The following is an 18404-nucleotide window of genomic DNA, read 5'->3' as shown; positions in this document are numbered from 1 at the left end:
GTCCAACAGTACCGTGACCGTTTGATTTTCACCCTCTTGTTTCTTTGCTGCTACTTCTTCTTGCTGTTGTTGCTGTTGTTTTTTTCTTACCTCTTCTTCTTGTTGCTGTTGCTGTAGGAGAAAAGCCTGTTCCGCTTCCTTTTGTCGTTGTATAAATTTCTCCAATTCTTCTTTCTGTCTCTGTCTAAAATTCTCCACTTGCGGTAATGAAGAAGGTAACGAAGGTTCCGGAACAAATTCTTGCGAGGAAAGAAAATCCACAAAATCCCAGTTCACCTCTTCTGAAAGTAAGTCCGGGTTCCCTTGGGCGGTCTCCCCTGCTGGTGCACCCCATTGGATCGTTTTCTGAGTTTCCGTCATGTTGAATCACTGTCGCATAGATTGACTGCACACAAGCGCTAGCGAATCTATATAGACTACGTGACGTCACAGACTGCTCTCTTCGGATTGGATGCGGGCTGACTGAATTCTGTAACGCGTGTTCGGATTGGTGAATGAACTCAATCCGTTTCAATCCTACCTCCGCCTATAAATAAGCGAAGTTCAGTGCATTAATTCACCTGTTCTCGTCGCTTCATGATGTGGACTACAGTTGAGTCATCCACCCTTGTGTCTTCCATGATGTTTCGGACAGACTTGCTCATGTATGTCCGATCGAAGTGGACCGTTGTCCACAGGACAAACACCAGCCTGTGGATACGTAGGATCTACGTCGAAAGACAAGGATGCCTGAAAAGAGCGCTGATGTACGGACCAACAGTAAGACGCAGCCTAAGGACAAGAAGAAGACCAATGCGGTGCCATTTATGTTTATGAATACATTAACATAAACCCAAAGGCCCTTTTCAGGGCCAGCCATATTTCTCGAAAAGAGATAGCCTTTCTATTGCCTACCCCTTTTTTTATTTTTTATTTTTTTATTTTTTATTTTTTTGTTTAAAAAATAGAGACCCTCCCTGTTTCAATTTCACATAGACCCTATACAGTCCCAAGGGTTTTTGGCCATGTTAAATTTACATAGACCCTATATTGTCCCAGGGTTTTTGGCCATGTTAATTCCCACAGACCCTATATTGTCCCACGATTTTTGGCCATGTTAATTCCCATAGACCCTATATGTTCCCACGATTTTTCTCCATGTTAAATTTACATAGACCCTATATGTTCCCAAGGGTATTTTTAATGGTAAGTCCCATAGACCCTATAGGATCCCCATTCACTACTACCGCTTGTTGGTTCGTCATTTCATTTAGATTATATTCCACACCAATTTCCATACGCCAGTACGTGAATGCCTGACAGTACAGGTTCAGTGTACAAGTAGCTAACCGTGTTTGCAGTGCACTTCTTTCTTTATTAAAAACCATGTTTAAATCATGAGTGCATCTTATATTGATTTAATAAATGTGAATAAAAATTGAAACTGAAAAAGAAAACAATCAACTTATCAATTTGCATATGTGATTGTGAACAAGAAAAATCGTAGAACTACATTTTGTAGCGGACACACTCGCAGGGATGTGAGGAGTTCATTCACTCGGTCAATACACATTTGCACGGAGCATATCGTAATTCCATTCAAAGTACAAATATGTGTATTTGTATGTGATATAAATAAAATATATGTATAGTAAGTACGCTGTATCAATGATATACCACTCGTTGTATAAATATTTTATTTAAAGGAAACTTGGACAAGCCTCGTGATATATATATATATATATATATATATATATATATATATATATATATATATATATATATATATATATATATATATATATATATATATATATATATATGTGCGTGTGTGTGTGTGTGTGTGTGTAATGTTTTTCAAATATTTTGAGCGGAATAGACTTTTTACGTCAGTGGAGTAAACATCTTAGATACACAAAACACTAAACACAAAAAGATAGATTCATACATTTTAGAATAACTTGATTTTGATTTGGTTAAAGAGACTAAACGTGATGTTGGTGTTAGCAATATGAAGTAGAATATATAATTTCTGAGTAAGAGATTAGTATTACGGATCATTTCTGTAGAATATGTGAAACAGCTTCTTGCTTAGGAAGCACACGAGTACCAGAGACTTTTTGGCGAATATAGAGAAATTTTAATAGAGACTTTTGGCTAAAGTTCTAAAGTTTCTAAAACATGAGGGGCAATCATATCGATACTTTGTGTCGTATATTTTAATAAAATAACATTAGTTATTGTAATAATGTGTAACACAAGATGATTTGATCCTAATGTATTTATACTTTGCTGATTTAAAGTTTGGTTAAATGGAGAATGTCTATAGTTTTCTAAATTTTTATTTCGTTTCAAATTTTCAAATCTATTTCTTGACAGTTTGGTATTGTTTGTTTTCTCATTGAGTCCAAAACAATAAAACTTACTTCTAAGACCAGAACATTCATGGATAGGCATACCATGCATTTCATCTTTGAAAATATTTTTTATTCGTTTGAGGGAAAACATTTTCTTTCTTGCAATCATTTACAACAAAAGCTGTTATCCCTTATGTCATTGTAAAAGTGAAATCTGTCCATAGATATATTCATAACAAATCAATAATAACTCATTCGTATCAGTTTTGCAGCCATTATGTTGTAATATTTACATGCTAATTACTTAGATAGCCCATACACTAAAACTTACATGAATGGGTTCCTTTAATCTGATTTTCTCATTCATATAACTGACGTACATCAAGTTTATATCTCTGCGAGTTGTCGATGATCATGATATATCATTTTTATATCTGAGAAACGTTCTTTTCACCAACACATATTTCGACCATAGCATATTTTCCATCTATTACCAAACACATAATTATTAATGCATTTAACGAAAATCATTTTCAAAATCATTTTATCTGATCCATTTTAATTGAAGAATTTAATCATGTATTTGGTCTAATAACACGAATTTGTGCAGCTTTGTATTTCTCACATCTACACAAATATACAACCTTATATTACAATAAACACTGGACTATTTTTCTTTATTCTCTGACATGCACAATACATCATGTACTAATGGTTTTGTACCACTTCCATAACATTGCAATGTCTTCCCTAGTGGGAATAATTCACATCCTTGTGGAATCAAGTTTTAGTTGTTAATGGATAGTCCTTGAAATGGCCGTGTAGCTGTGTTGGTACCCCTAAAACGCCTGAAAATTGTCTAGCAGCTTTCCAAAATATTTGAATTTCCTTGAATATTTTGACTGGTGTTTTGGTTGTCCATCTAAAATGCTTAATAGGCATGAAAAACAATCCAAATTTGTTAATATTTCTAATTCTACTGAAATTATTTTCAAACTCGTATCATGAGCAAGTCTCGGTGCAGTGTAACAAAGTTTTGTTTCTAGGTCATACTTATTGATGGAGTCATCAAAACATTAAAGTATTTTGTGACCTGGTAGTCGTGTAACTCGTCAATCAACGTGAACTTGGCTCGGTACAGTACCTCTTTTGCATTCCTGTAATCCTCCTCTCTTTTCTCACATTCTCTCAGAGTGGAATACATTTTCACAATTTGTAGTAATTAAGTTCTTAACAATGTAGGTAATTATGTTATGTTCTTACGTTTGATCCATTATGTATAACATTTGATAGATTGCATTTTGAAAATAATTGTATTTCCAACAGTTTTAATTGATGTGGAAATTCACTGTGCCATGCACACAATTTTACGTTTAAGTCATCAATTTAGTATGGACTCGTTAAATGTTCTTTACCAAACTTAATCTACAGCAAATGAAAAAGGATCAATTCTCTTTATTGTCTTTAGTGATTTTGCAGAAGAAAATACATATTTCATTCATTGTTTTAATTCATCTTAATTGTACGTGCATATTGGAATATCACATTTACGTAGCATAAAAGATATGGCATCACCGTTCATAACTAATGTTATGTATAGCCATACTGTGTTTCAATTTTAATTTTTTATAGATTGTAATGGTCATTTAGTAAACAACATATTAAATAGCTAATTTTGTCCATTGTGGGTTAGTAATTTGGGATGAGGTCATATCGTTTAGTAAACATGTTTACGTGGGACTTACGTGGTGGATCTGAATTCTGATTGATTGGTTGCTCGAATTTCTTTATGGGATTGGACCTTGTTTACGAGCTACAATGATCTGGAAATGAATTTTGACCCTTTTCCTGGTTCTGAAACTGTGTCTACTTTTATGTAAGGGTTGTTACGTTATAATTAGTCATTTCTATATTAAATATTTGTAGTGGTAACGGTAATTTGGTTGTGTTCAATTATTATTTGCGAGGATTTATTTATTACAATTATTCATAGGAATTACAGGTCCCTCATCAACTTTAGGACTAAGCAACTATTTTGGAAATTACGGTGAATTCAATTCAATATGTTTTGGATCATACCATAGTGATGCATGAAGATTGTTAATATTTCAATATTATTTAAGGCAACTGGCACATCAGCACGATAGATTGGATTTCATTATTGTGATGTTACTTTGTATCTGTCCACATCAGCTGTGATGTTACTATGTATTTGTCGACATCAACTGAGATGTAACTATGTATCCGTCGACATCAGCTGTGATGTTACTATGTGTCCGTCGACATCAACTTTGATGATACTATGTATCTGTCAGCATCAGCTGTGATGTAGCTATGTATCCGTCGACATCAACTGTTATGTGAATATGTATCCGTCGACATCAACTGTGATGTTACTATGTATCTGTCGACATCAACTGTGATGTAACTATGTATCCGTCGACATCAACTGTTATGTTACTATGTATCTGTCGACATCAACTGAGATGTAACTATGTAGCCGTCGACATCAACTGTGATGTTACTATGTATCCGTTGACATCAACTGTTATGTTAATATGTATCTGTCGACATCAACTGTGATGTTACTATGCATCCGTCGACATCAGCTCTGATGTTACTATGTATTCGTCGACAAAAACTACGATGTTACCATGTATTTGTTGACATCAACTGAGATGTTACTATGTATCTGTCGACATCATCTGAGACATTACTATGAATCCGTCGACATCAACTGTGATTCGGATAAAATTTGAATTTGGGCGGCGACAAGTTCTTAACAATGCTGATAGAGAAAGCCTGAATCAGAATTCACTTGTTATGCTTTACAATAAAAAAAAACAACAAGGTATGTATATGAGAACTGTACTAAATGGTAAGGCTGTCTAATAGATCATTTGTTTCCATCATACCGACTCAATCATTTACTTGGAATAATAGCATGTGGCTCGTTTACTTTGTGTGTAGATTATGCGATAATGTACATACAGCGATTAAATTACATAAAATCTCTATGTAACGTAATATGGAAATTACATAAAATCTGTATTTAACGTAATACGGAAATTACATAAAATCTATGTTACGTAATCTGGAAATTACTTAAAATTTGTATGTAACGTAATATGATAAACTAACGAATCTTTTTCTCATAATCTACTTGTAGTGTTATTAACAAATTGGTATTGTTTTCCGATTTTCTTGTCGATCATTAGCACATCACCGTTGCAGCTTTCCTTCTCTACAAGTTCGATGAAGGCATCGGTAATATCTTCTACACTACAAATAGACAGAAAACAAAATCATAGTGTTGCAAAAACTTGTGTTTACTGGACATTAACATTTATAAGCATAAATTTAGTGCCTACGAGTGTGTTACAGCCCAAAATATGCTCGATTTCATATTGGAAATATATTAATAAGTTTGAGAATCTAAATTTCATAGCGGGGTTATTCCTTTATAACCACAGTTTCCAATGTGAAGTAAAAAAAAGCGACTGTATGAATATTCGGCCGATACTGTTGGATTTGCGGTTTACTTGGAATTCATCATAGCGATTAGAAAGCAACAACTTAAAATTTAAGATTTAAAGATGAAAAAATAAACTAAAACGCAGTAACATTACTACATCAAAAAATATGTAACTAATCCCAAAGAAAGGTAACTACAATTTTCTGTTCAACGACATCCCTTTGCAACTAACACCAGAAGGTCAAGATCCAGAAAATTTGTTTGATCTCAGAAGTAAAGCAAACAGCTCAATCGGCACGTAACGTGACGGTAGACCTATATTTAGTGTGTGCGCATTCCAAGGGGAAAATATTTTTATCCCTTGGATAATTTCCAATCTGCATGAAGATTCTTACATGTATGCATTTAACGTTTCGTAGATTATGTGGCATGGAAGACGGATCCATATTTTTATGGATGATGTGGAGTAATCTATGATATTGTCTTGCCTCATTTTATTTACAGCTCTTGATCACTTGGGATGCATATACACGTGACATAATTTGCATGAAAAATGTTATTCAGAGGTCATCCTCATTTCTACTTTCATCATGACGTTCTTATGCACACGTTACAGCTGGACATTTGCTAAGCATTCTGAATTTATGCGTTGTTCAGTCTTAGGCAGTTTTCTAATTTTTCGAAAATGGAGGCATTTAATTTTGACGTAATGCAAGATTTGCGTTGACTTACATAACCTTATATGTAGCTTTTTTGCACAATTTATGTTTGTAAATATTTCAATCAAATTATAAAGCTGAGAATATAGGACCACATTGCTCCTTCCTAAAATGCTAAATTGTCGTTTCGGATTATATAACCACACGAGCCATTTATAAGTATGGTCATGGAAATCTGCATATCTATAATATCAACAAGCTATAATAGTCCGTATAGTTACAATTTCAAGAAACTGTCTTATAAATCGATAAACGTATTGAAAACAAAGCTTGCCTTTAGTACCAGGATTCCTACTTAGAAGACATTAACCAATATGAAAGGATTTATTAGGCTTGGTGCTTTAAGGCACAGCAAAACAAGTTATTGCCCGGGACAACTGGAGAAAATTGCCCTGCCCAGGAAAACGTAACGACAGTCGACCTGGTTTATTCCAGTGGTAGGGTTCATTTCCGCAGTCTTTCGCTCGTTCGTAAACAAGACCCTCGGAGGCTCGTGCCTCTTAAGAAATGCCCAAGAATGCAATAGACCTATCTATACCACCAATAGACCTATCTATACCACAGAGCCCGCAGAGAGTGAATCAGATATAGAAGGAATTCTGAGGTAAATAAACACGCCTGTACATGAGCACCCAAAGTGTCCGTAAAAATGCTAAATCATTGTTTGTTTGAAAAATTCAGTCATGCGTTCGGGTGTTTCTTCAAAAGCAAACTAAAAATACTTAAGTTAACCACAACTCATTTATTATTATATGTCATTTAGTTTCATGTTGCTTAACGTTCCTGTGTAATTCACAACGATTCCTTAAAAAACAAACAATCTATCGATGCACTCGTGATATTGTGGCGCTGCAATTGTTGTAAATAGTATTTTATCATCCAGTTTATGCTTGCATTGACGTCATAGGATGAAAACTAACGTCACTGCTATTTATATCGAATCTCCTAATACATATTCACATCATACCTGGTAATGACACTTGTAGTTCTTAACACAGCTTATAATTGCTTAGTTATGGAGTCCTAATGTCCTCTTGGTAAAGCCTAACTGAGAGAGACCTATATGTCAAGAACAATCTAATAATATCAGCCTTAGATTTAATGTCATGAAGCATTCTTACAAGTTTAAATTAACTGTCCACTATATATTCCCTAAAACAATCACGCATGCGCTGTTCGGTGGCTGGGTAAAACAATTTGTTGTTTCATTTTTCTACATTTTTGCCCTCTTAGTAACATGGGCAGACAATTATCCTCTTGGAAGGACAACTCTCCATTTGGGAATGGAAAAATTCTTATGTAATACTTTTCAACCAATTTCACCAAAGATGCTTATATACTTATGTGAGTCAATGGTGCCCTCAGCTTCCCAATAACGTTGCAGGTATCGCACTCACCTACATCACTACGCCCCTCCCTACATTACCAAGTTATTCTTGAATGGCAACTGTGCTCAGTGCACAAATCACTCTGATGACAATTTCTAATGGACTTTCTCTATCTTTGTCCATCTTAGGTCTTTGTCCATTTTTCACTATTCGATAGTATTCATGTATTTCTATGCTGGATGACGTTTGACTTGTTTTATATATTTTATCCCTAGCCTGCATATATGACTCAAAGTTACGGTTATGTTTCATTTTCCTTATATTAATACATTCCTACATTACTTTCATCTTTTTCGGAATATTTCTAGGTTGTCTAAACTACCTAGATTTTAAATCAGTCCTTTCAATATTATCGTTGATGTGGTGGAATACATTTCGTCATTTCGCTGGAAACGTTACAATACCGAACACACAAACCAGGTTCAGAAAACGTTACAATACCGAACAACCAAATCAGGTCTCTGGAAACGTTACAATACCGAACAACCATCGGGGCTCTGGAAACGTTACAATACCGAACAACCATCGGGGCTCTGGAAACGTCACAATACCGAACAACCAAATCAGGTCTCTGAAAACGTTACAATACCGAAAGTAGAAAGGTGGGGCACTATACGTACAATGGAAATTAGCATTACGGAGACCCCTGGGTGAATATACGTACAATGGAAATTTAACATGGCGAAAAATCGTGGGTTAATATACGTACAAGGGGAATTAACATGGGAAAAAATTGTGGGCCGATATACGTACAAGGGGAATTTAACATGGGAATAGAGTTTTGGGGTTGTTTAGGGACAAAGGGGAATTGAATATGGGATTTTTTTTTTTTAAATTTTTTTTAAAAAAGGGGTAGGCAATGGAAAGGCTATCTCTTTTCGAGAAATATGGCTGGCCCTGAAAAGGACCTTTGGGTTTATGTTAATATTAATATTAACATAGATGGCATCTGTCACATCTTCTTCTTCTTCTTAAACTCCTTCTAACTGCCGGTCCATACACAAGTACCCTCTTGAGACATCCTTGTCTTTCTATGTAAACTCTCCTCATCCATTGACTACTATCTGTCCTATCAACAACAGTCCACTTGGACCTGACATACATGAGCATGTCCGTCCTAAACATCATGGAAGACACAAGGGTGGATGACTCAACTGTGGTCCACATCTTGAAGCGACGAGAATAGGTGAATCAATGCAGTGAACTGCGCTTATTTATAGGTACAGGAAGGATTGAAACGGATTGAATTCATTCACCAATCCGAACACGCGTTACAAAATTCAGTCAGCTCGCATCCAATCCGAAGAGAGCAGTCTGTGACGTCACGTGGTCTATATAGATTCGCTAGCGCTTGTGTGCAGTCAATCTATGCGACAGTGATTCAACATGACGGAAACTCAGAAAACGATCCATTGGGGTGCACCAGCAGGGGAGACTGCCCAAGGGAACCCGGACTTACTTTCAGAAGAGGTACATTGGGATTTTGTGGATTTTCTTACCTCGCAAGAATTTGTTCCGGAACCTTCGTTACCTTCTTCATTACCGCAAGTGGAGAATTTTAGACAGAGACAGAAAGAAGAATTGGAGAAATTTATGCAACGACAAAAGGAAGCGGAACAAGCTTTTCTCCTACAGCAACAGCAACAGCAACAAGAAGAGGTAAGAAAAAAACAACAGCAACAACAGCAAGAAGAAGTAGCAGCAAAGAAACAAGAGGGTGAAAATCAAACGGCTACGGTACTGTTGGACATTTTAGCGGAGTTAAGAAGTCTGAAACAAATGTATCAGACTTCTTTATCACGACCGAAGAGAATACGACCTTCCCGAGCTAAACACGCCAACCCTGTGACTAAGCCTGTCCTACCACCCTTAGTGATTTCAACCCAATCATCAGAAGTAGGCCTTGGCCGTGGCAAAGGCTTAAGGCAGTTAAAGTTGATTGGTTAAACTCACTCCTACACCATAAAGAAAAAAGGCCCTTTTCAGGGCCACCCACATTTCTCGAAAAGAAATACAATTTCAATTTGCCAATAACTCAAAAATAAACCCCACCCATTTTACCCTTATAGTACGTGTCTGTGTATGAGTGCGTGAGTGTAGCTTCTTATTTTAAAATCAAAACTCAAAGACACTTACCTTATATCATTCATGTATTCTTTTATCCATTTTTTACAATCCAATTCACAATTCACCACAGAACACTTTAAAAAGTTCGTACACTTATTCTTTCTCATTATTTAGTCTCTCTGTTTTTTGAATTTCTTCACCGATTTTTCCTCATTTTCTTCCCTTCTTCTTTTCTTCTCCTGTTTCTTTGCCTCTTTTAAATAGAATTGTCTTCTTTCTTCCTCTTCTTCCTCTGAAGAATCCCTCTCTTCTTCCGAAGAATCCCTCTGTTCTTCTGAATAATCCTTATTTTCTTCTGACTCCTCTTGTTTCTTTTTTGGGCAATCTGGATACCAATGTCCTTTTTCTTAACAATAATAACAGGTATCTTGACTTTTGTCTTTTTTAGCCCCTGTTTTTGTTCTTTTTTGACGGTCTGGACACTCTGAAGACCAATGCCCTTTCTTCTGACAGATATAGCAAGTATTTTGACTTTTATCTCGAAAGGAAGGAGAGTAGTCCGTCGGCTGGTCTGAAGAGAATTTTCTAATGACCCCTCGCAAAGCTCTGACGAAACGTTCCATCTGGGTAGTCTCTTCCATCGTTGTGCTCGGCTTGAGAGTGAAATGAATAGTCAAAGGACAAGACACACACCGTTTTTATATACGCTATTTTGCCAAGACTATAAATTAGTCTATGGTGTTTAAACTTGAGTCATTTGACGTTTTGCACTCAAGATGAAACGATCCCATTCATTCGAGAAGAAAGAAGAAGAAGAAGAAAGTAAGAGGCAGAAACGTGATCTATCGCCTCGTACCAGGGCTGAAATCTTGGCACAAATTCATGCCAGTGATTTTGAAGAGGACATGAGTGAACCAGAATTTGAAACCTCTAAACCAAGTTCGTCACCCTTAGTCAACCCTGAAAAATACTATTCCATTCGAGAGACGGAAAAGCGCTCCTCTAGAAAATTTAGAACCACGGCTTACACCTACACGGTGAAGTTTAAAGATTTCAAGGCCGACGCACCCTTGGAGAAAGCAGAAGGGTTCATCACCGAGATGTGGGATTCTTTGCTCACCGCACTCAAGCGACAATGTCAACCCAAAGAAGACGATCGCTTGACACTATCCATAGATCACGACGGTTTGAAATCCCCTGTTTGGATCGAGTTTAGCAGACCCGCAGAACTAACCCCTTCCAAAATCATGGACAAGATTCAACACGTACAACAATCTAATGACCAGTTTGACATCACCGATAGTAAAGACACACTGAAAATGGCCCACGTCTCTCTTCCTCAAGGGACAGGACGCAGAAAGATGTTATTGGTGAACGAGCGTCGCAGCATTAAGCGTAGTCTTGTCCAAATTCACAATCCTCATGACCAGATGTGTTTAGCCCGTGCCATCGTGGTGGGACGAACCTATGCCAACAAGAACGACACGACAGAATGTAAAAGAACCTGGAACACTATTCAACGATCCGATCGAGCCAAACAACGAAACGAAGCAGAACTCCTGTTGCAACAAGCTGGCCTGTCCAAAGACACACCCTGTGGCATTCCTGAGATGCAAAAACTGCAAGATGACCTAGCTCCACGCTACACCTTGAAAGTGCACCCTCAAGAAATGCGCGGGTCTCTGTTGTTTCGAGGCCAGGATTTTAAGGATGGAAAATACATTCACCTTTATTATCACGATGACCATTTCGATACCATTACCAGTATCACCGGATTCCTGGGATACAGTTATTATTGTGAGAAATGTGATTATGGTTATAACAATCGAGAGCAACACAAGCATTGTGGATTGAAATGCCCAGGATGTTTGGCCTCTCCACCCTGTCTTAGCGAAGAACCAGTGCCTTGTTCAACTTGTCTGCGCACGTTTGTCAGCCCTGCCTGTTACCAGCAACATTTGAAAACACAAGGTTCACAGAAGAAATGTGCTTGTCAACTCCTGAGATTGTGCCCTACGTGTGGACAAGGCATACTTACCAACAATGCCAAGGCACACGTATGTCGAGGAAAGAAAAAATGTCACATTTGTCACCACATCGTGGACTTGGAACACGAATGTTACGTGCAAAAATACCAACCCCCACCAGAGAAAGAGGACGGTCACAAGAAGAAAGGCAATTTCATCTTTTTCGATTTCGAATGCATGCAAGAGACTGGAATTCACATCCCTAATTTCTGCGTGGCTCATCGAGCGTGCGAGAAGTGCATTCAAGAACCTATCTTCAGTCATTGCCCTCACTGCAGCAAGATTCCTGGAGGACGTGAAAAAATCTTTCGGGGACCAAACACGTTAGCCGATTTTGCCCAATGGGTCTTAGACCCCATCGACAAGACGTGGAGCCAAGAGGACATCGAACGTTACGGAGATTGTCATCGTCATGCCACGGTGATGGCTAACAATTTCTCCGGATACGATGGACAGTTTCTTTTGAGGTACTATGCGGAACAAGGCAGCGAGCGTCCTAAAGTCACTTTGAACGGAGCCAAAATCATTTTCATGCAAGTGGGACAAGTACAGTTTAAAGATTCGATGAGTTACTTGGCCATGCCTTTGAGTCGAATGCCTAAAACGTTTGGAATGACAGAAATGGCTAAAGGGTACTTTCCACACTTTTTCAATACGGAAGCCAATCAACATGCCGTTCTACCCCATTTACCTGAGGCTCACTATTACGACCCCGACAACATGCGTACCGAACAACGAGAAGCTTTCTACGCTTGGTACCAGGCTCATGCCTCTGACCCCTTCGACTTTCAGGAAGAAATGTTAAAGTATTGTCGTTCCGACGTGGACATTTTACGACGTTGCTGTGGAAAATTTCGAGAACTGTTCATGGAACACGGAGGGGTCGATCCTTTGAAAGAAGCTTGCACCATTGCCAAAGCGTGTTCCTTAGTGTACCGCCAACGATTCATGCCTGAAAACACCGTGGCTGTCATCAGTCTTCAAACGACCCACTATGTCAAGCGTAAATACTCTGTCAAAGCCCTACGTTGGTTACATTACTTGTGCGACAAGGAAGACAAATGGATTCAGCATGCCCGCAACGGAGGAGGCGAAAAGACCATCGGAACGTATTCGGTAGATGGCTGGGACTTAGAAAACCCCAAGATCGTGTACGAGTTTAACGGTTGCTTATTTCACGGATGTCCCGTCTGTTACCCTGACCGTGACACTAAAAATCAGTTTTTGCAACGAACCATGGAAGACTTGTACCAGGACACTTGTCAGCGACGCCTAAAGTTAGAACAGCAAGGATACCAAGTGGTGGAAATGTGGGAACACGAGTACGATCACCGTATGAAAACCGATCCCGAGTTTAAACGCCTCGTGGAAAGTTACCAGTTCATGGACCCGCTGAACCCGAGGGATAGTTTGTACGGAGGAAGGACCAATGCCACCTGTTTGCTGTACCAAGCCGACGAAGAGAAAGGAGAAGAAATCAAATACTTGGACGTGTGTTCGCTGTATCCCTACGTGTGCAAATATTGTCGCTTTCCTGTAGGGCACCCGCAATTGTTCACGGAACACATCGACCTGAAAAACATTCGACAATACGAAGGCTTGATCAAGTGTAAAGTTTTGCCTCCCACGAACCTATACCATCCCGTCTTACCTCACCATTGTCAAGGCAAACTGATGTTTCCCTTGTGCCGTACTTGTGCCGAAACGTGCAACCAAGACCAACCTTGCCATCACAGCCAGGAAGAACGTGCCTTGACGAGAACCTGGGTCAGCGTGGAATTGTTCAAAGTTCTGGACATGGGATACCAACTGTTAGAAGTGTACGAAATTTGCCACTTTCCCAAGACACAACAGTACCACAAGGGTGACCCTACTCAGAAAGGCATTTTCGCCGACTACGTGGATGCCTTTTTGAAACTGAAACAAGAAGCCAGCGGCTATCCTTCCTGGTGTCACACTCCCGAAGACCAAATACAATTCAAAGAGAAATACTACGCACAAGAAGGCATACCTTTAGACCACATCGAAAAAAACGAAGGCAGGCGATCGTTTGCCAAAGTGATGTTAAATTGCTTGTGGGGTAAAATGGCACAACGACCGTGTTTACCCAAGACGGAATATTTTACAGAACCTTCACGCTACTTCCAGATGATTCACGACAAAACCAAATACATGAAACACGTGGACGTCGTTCGAGAGGATTTGATCTTGGTCAATTACGAAGAAGATCTGGACTTTGTGCAAGACGACCCTTTTGGAAATGTCATCATTGCGGCTTACGTGACAGCTCATGCTCGCTTAAAATTGTACGAAGCTTTAGAACTGTTAGAAGAACGCGTCCTGTACTTTGACACGGACAGTTGCATTTACATCCATCACCCGATTCAACATCACCCTGACATCGAAGGAGACCGTTTAGGAGCCTGGACAGACGAGCATCCCGACGACAAGATTCTAAGTTTCGTCAGTGGTGGTCCCAAAAATTACGGCTACGAATACCGGGACAAACAAGGAGATGTGCACACGACGTGCAAAGTGAAAGGTCTGACTCTGAATCATCGTACCAGTCGAGTGGTCAACTTTGGGGTATTGAAAGAAGCCTTGCAATCGGGAGAGGATGGAAACTTTAAAGTGACCACCTATCAACCGAACAAGATTGTACGTTTACCCACTCACCACATCGTCAGTCGACCCTTGGAAAAAGTCTATCAAATTGTATACCAGAAGCGAGTGCGACTTCCCAATCACTTCACCTTACCGTACGGTCACGTCGGTATTGGTCTGTATATAAAAAGGAACCCTAGGCAAGATCGATAGTTCATTGTTCATTGAAGTAACTTACCATGTCGTTGACGAAGAAGAAACCAGATTGGTTAGGAGTCAAATGTTGGACATCACCGAGACCAGGGTTTTGAGGCTTGGACACAAGAGGTGGCCCAGTATGCACGAGAGTTATTCAAGGAAAAAAGTTACTTTTCAACCTGTGTTAGTGACGGTGCCAGAAGAACCCGTCACCCAGGACAGGACTGTCGTGGACAGGCCTGAAAGACCCTTTCGGGAGGACACTTGTGTGACCTTACCCCTACTATAGAACTGGTTAGAACTTTACCCAAAACATGTTGTACAGATACTTGTGTTTATTCCACGTTCATTGTTATCATGTGCCTTTTATTCTTGTACTTAAGCCTTTGGCTTTTATGCATTTTTGTCTTTCGTATTCATGTTTGAAACATTCAATAAACGTGTTCTGAAAAAGTATATAAACTCTTGTCTTACTTGTTTTTCGTGTCACAAGTGACTCCCGAGGATTTGCGATTTCGTACCCACTTGTTTCACCACTGGTACCAAGACGGAGGGCCTGTCCTGTACACGTCTCCGTCCTCGACTTCATTTCACTCCCCATAAAAAAAATCTATAAAAACCTCAGACCCTTTTTCGTCTGTCTCACTCTCAGTGCGAACATGACGTCCCTTCAGTCGCATCTTCCCGTCAAATTGATTCGTGCCTTGTATGGCATCAGTCGAGAAAAAGATCCACAAACACGAGCTCGTGTCTTAGAAGCTAGTCTCAAAGAAGTCTTACGATGGTTCACGGTGACGGCACGTCAATTACTCCAAGGAATCATTCAGATTCCTCATCAAACCAAACGCTTTTTCGATCGAAACAAAGTCGCTTTGGTCCAACTGGCCGATCCCCGCATCGACACTCAAACCAAAAAACAAATCATTTTGAAACCTGGAGGGAGCGGTAGTCTAGGAGGGGTCATCATTCGCTCACTCTTAAGATGGGATCCTAATGCCCCCAAAGTTATACCCAAGACAAAAGTCCAACGAAGCCCCAAGAAGAAAAAGACCAGGTCCCCAAGGAGAACTTCTCCAGTGGCAGGACCCTCCTCTGACCAGACACCAGCACCACCCCGTAAAAAGAAAAGAAGCCCCCAGAAAAAGAAAAGTCCACAGAAAACTAGTCGCAAGAGAGGCACTTCAGCCAGGACGCAACCTTACACTCGCAAACCACGACCTGCCACGGCGGTGACTGCGTCTCCGGCAGCTTCACGTTTGTCCACTTGTCCGTTAATGACACCCAGAACTGAAGAGTACTTGGAGACGTTGATCACACCAAGAACCTCTCCGTTGATGACACCCAAAAGAACTTCCCCAGTGGCAGGACCTTCCAATTTAGTGGCAGTGGCTGCTGCTCACAAAGTACCTTCTCCCAAAATCAAAGTTCAAGAAAGATCGGGCATGTTACAAAGTTTACTGGATTTGTCCAAGCAAGAACTGGCTCGATTTAGTCCGTTACGTACCCCTGCACGACGTGTCATGCCTGTCCTCAAACTAATACGACGTAAAGACAATCAGTGGCGACGCGTTCCAGTATAAAAAAGGCCTGTGACCAAGTCGGGTATCAGTGTTTTTTGGTGCTCCTGAAGACTCAAAGATGTCACCCTCCAGAAAACCCCAAGGAAAGAAAAGGAAAGGACTGCCACCACGTTTAGCCAAACATGGGGACATGTTATCTGTCCTGTCCAAAGCTTCTCCACCCCTACGAAAAAAACTCATTCAAACAGCCTCCAAAGAGGTCATCGATACCGTGTGCGAATGTTGTTTGAACGTTTTGAAAGGCACGATCCCTTTGTCCAAACACCAGAAACAATGCTTAGGCAAACATCGTCACGTTCTTCGCCAAATGGTTCAAAAGAAAATTCCCATTCGTCAAAAAAAGAAGATGTTAGTGCAACGTGGAGGTATTTTACCTCTCTTGTTAGGCCCCATACTGAAAGGAGTCTTGGGAACCATGTTGGGAGGACTGGTGGGAGCAAAATAAAAAGGCCTCGGAAGTTCCAAGATCTCAGAATCGACCTCTGACAACCCCATGGTAGGACGAAAACTAGATTTAGTGCCTTACAAACGATGGATGGAATACCATCGGTGGCAAGAACAACACACCCCGCATTTACCTCCCAATCCCCATTTGAGCGAGATGTCCCAGTTACAACACGAATTGCAGTCCTTGATGGATCGCCAAGATTTGTCCGAAACAGAAAAATCGCAAAAGTACGGTCAACTCTTGCAACGACTGCAACTCTTTCACCAGAAAGCTTTAGACGAAACAGCTCTACCCACTCTGAAAGATTTTAAGACCTTGATGAAAAGTCCAGCACCATCACCAGTACCAGTACCAGTACCAGTACCACCAGTACCCGTGACCAAGACAGAAAAAGGAGAAGAAGAGGAAGGGTTTCAAACTCCACCAGAAAAAGTACGCAAGTTAACAACACCACCTACCTCCAGAATTGGATGGATTAAAAAGATGATGGCCACCCCTTCTTCCTCACAAGAGAAAAAGAAAGTGAAGATAGAAGTGAAGACAGAAGTGAAGACAGAAGTGAAACAAGAACCGATATCCCCCGCTCAGACATCCTTCTCCTCTTCGACACCTATTGCTGGCCGCACACGCAAAGCATTGCAATCCAAGAAAATACACCAAGAGAAAAAGAGTAGCATCCTCCAAGAGTGGGTGTCTTATTAACACACCAACCAACACAAAAAATGGAAAAAGTCCTAGCCAGCATTTACTACGATCACTCCCATCCTGCAGGTTACGCAGGAGTTCAAAAATTGTATCGTGCTGCCAAAACGCGACTGAAAAGTCTCCGTTTACCTCAAGTGCAACGATGGTTACAAGAACAAGCTACCTACAATTTACACAAACCCATTCGACGCAAGTTTGCCAGAAGTCGCACCCGAGTGGAAGGCATCGATCATCAATGGCAAGCCGATTTAGCCGATGTCTCTCATTTGGCCAGCTACAATCCTGGCTACAAATATTTGTTTTGTGTCATCGACGTCTTTTCCAAATTTGCCTGGGTCGTGCCCTTGACTTCCAAATCCAGCAGCGAGTTAGTGCGAGCCCTGCAACGGGTGTTGAAACAAAGCGGTCGTCACCCTCTTCGATGGCAAACGAACAAAGGCACCGAATTTCTGAACCAAGCTTTCCAAAAAGAATTAAAGAAACGTGACATTCATTTTTTTTACCACCGAGAATCCCGAAACCAAAGCCAGCATCGTGGAACGTTTTCAACGCACTTTGAAAGAACGCATGTGGAAATATTTTACGCATCACCACACTCTGAAGTACATCGACATCTTACCGCACCTGGTGCAAGCGTACAACCAATCTTACCATCGAAGCATCGGACGTGCCCCGCAAGACGTGACTCCCGACAACGAAGTGTTGGTGTTTGAGCGCCTGTTTGGTACGTCCCCGACGAGGGCTGTCCCCAAGAAAAGTGGAGAGTTGGCCGTAGGAGATTGGATGCGCATTGGCAAAACCAAACGCACTTTCGACAAAGGTTACTTATCTAACTGGACGACCGAATTGTTTCGCGT

At 40.2% G+C, this 18404-nt stretch overlaps 1 protein-coding gene across 1 annotated transcript in view; it reads right to left on the bottom strand.

The window, feature by feature from the left end:
* Positions 1-5190: 5190 nt before the first annotated feature.
* The window catches only part of LOC149802075 (15-hydroxyprostaglandin dehydrogenase [NAD(+)]-like), a 74125-nt gene continuing 60911 nt past the window's right edge, over positions 5191-18404 (bottom strand). Inside the window, exon 7 of the mRNA XM_089956471.1 lies at positions 5191-5618. Within this exon, the coding sequence (XP_089812597.1) occupies positions 5489-5618 (130 nt within the window). The 3' untranslated portion in view covers positions 5191-5488. The remainder of the gene's footprint in view (positions 5619-18404) is intronic.

The sequence above is a fragment of the Sinohyriopsis cumingii genome, chromosome 4, assembly GCF_028554795.1.
Source record: "Sinohyriopsis cumingii isolate HCF-2022 chromosome 4, ASM2855479v2, whole genome shotgun sequence".
NCBI lineage: Eukaryota > Metazoa > Mollusca > Bivalvia > Unionida > Unionidae > Sinohyriopsis > Sinohyriopsis cumingii.
This window is presented reverse-complemented; position numbering and strand designations above follow the sequence as displayed.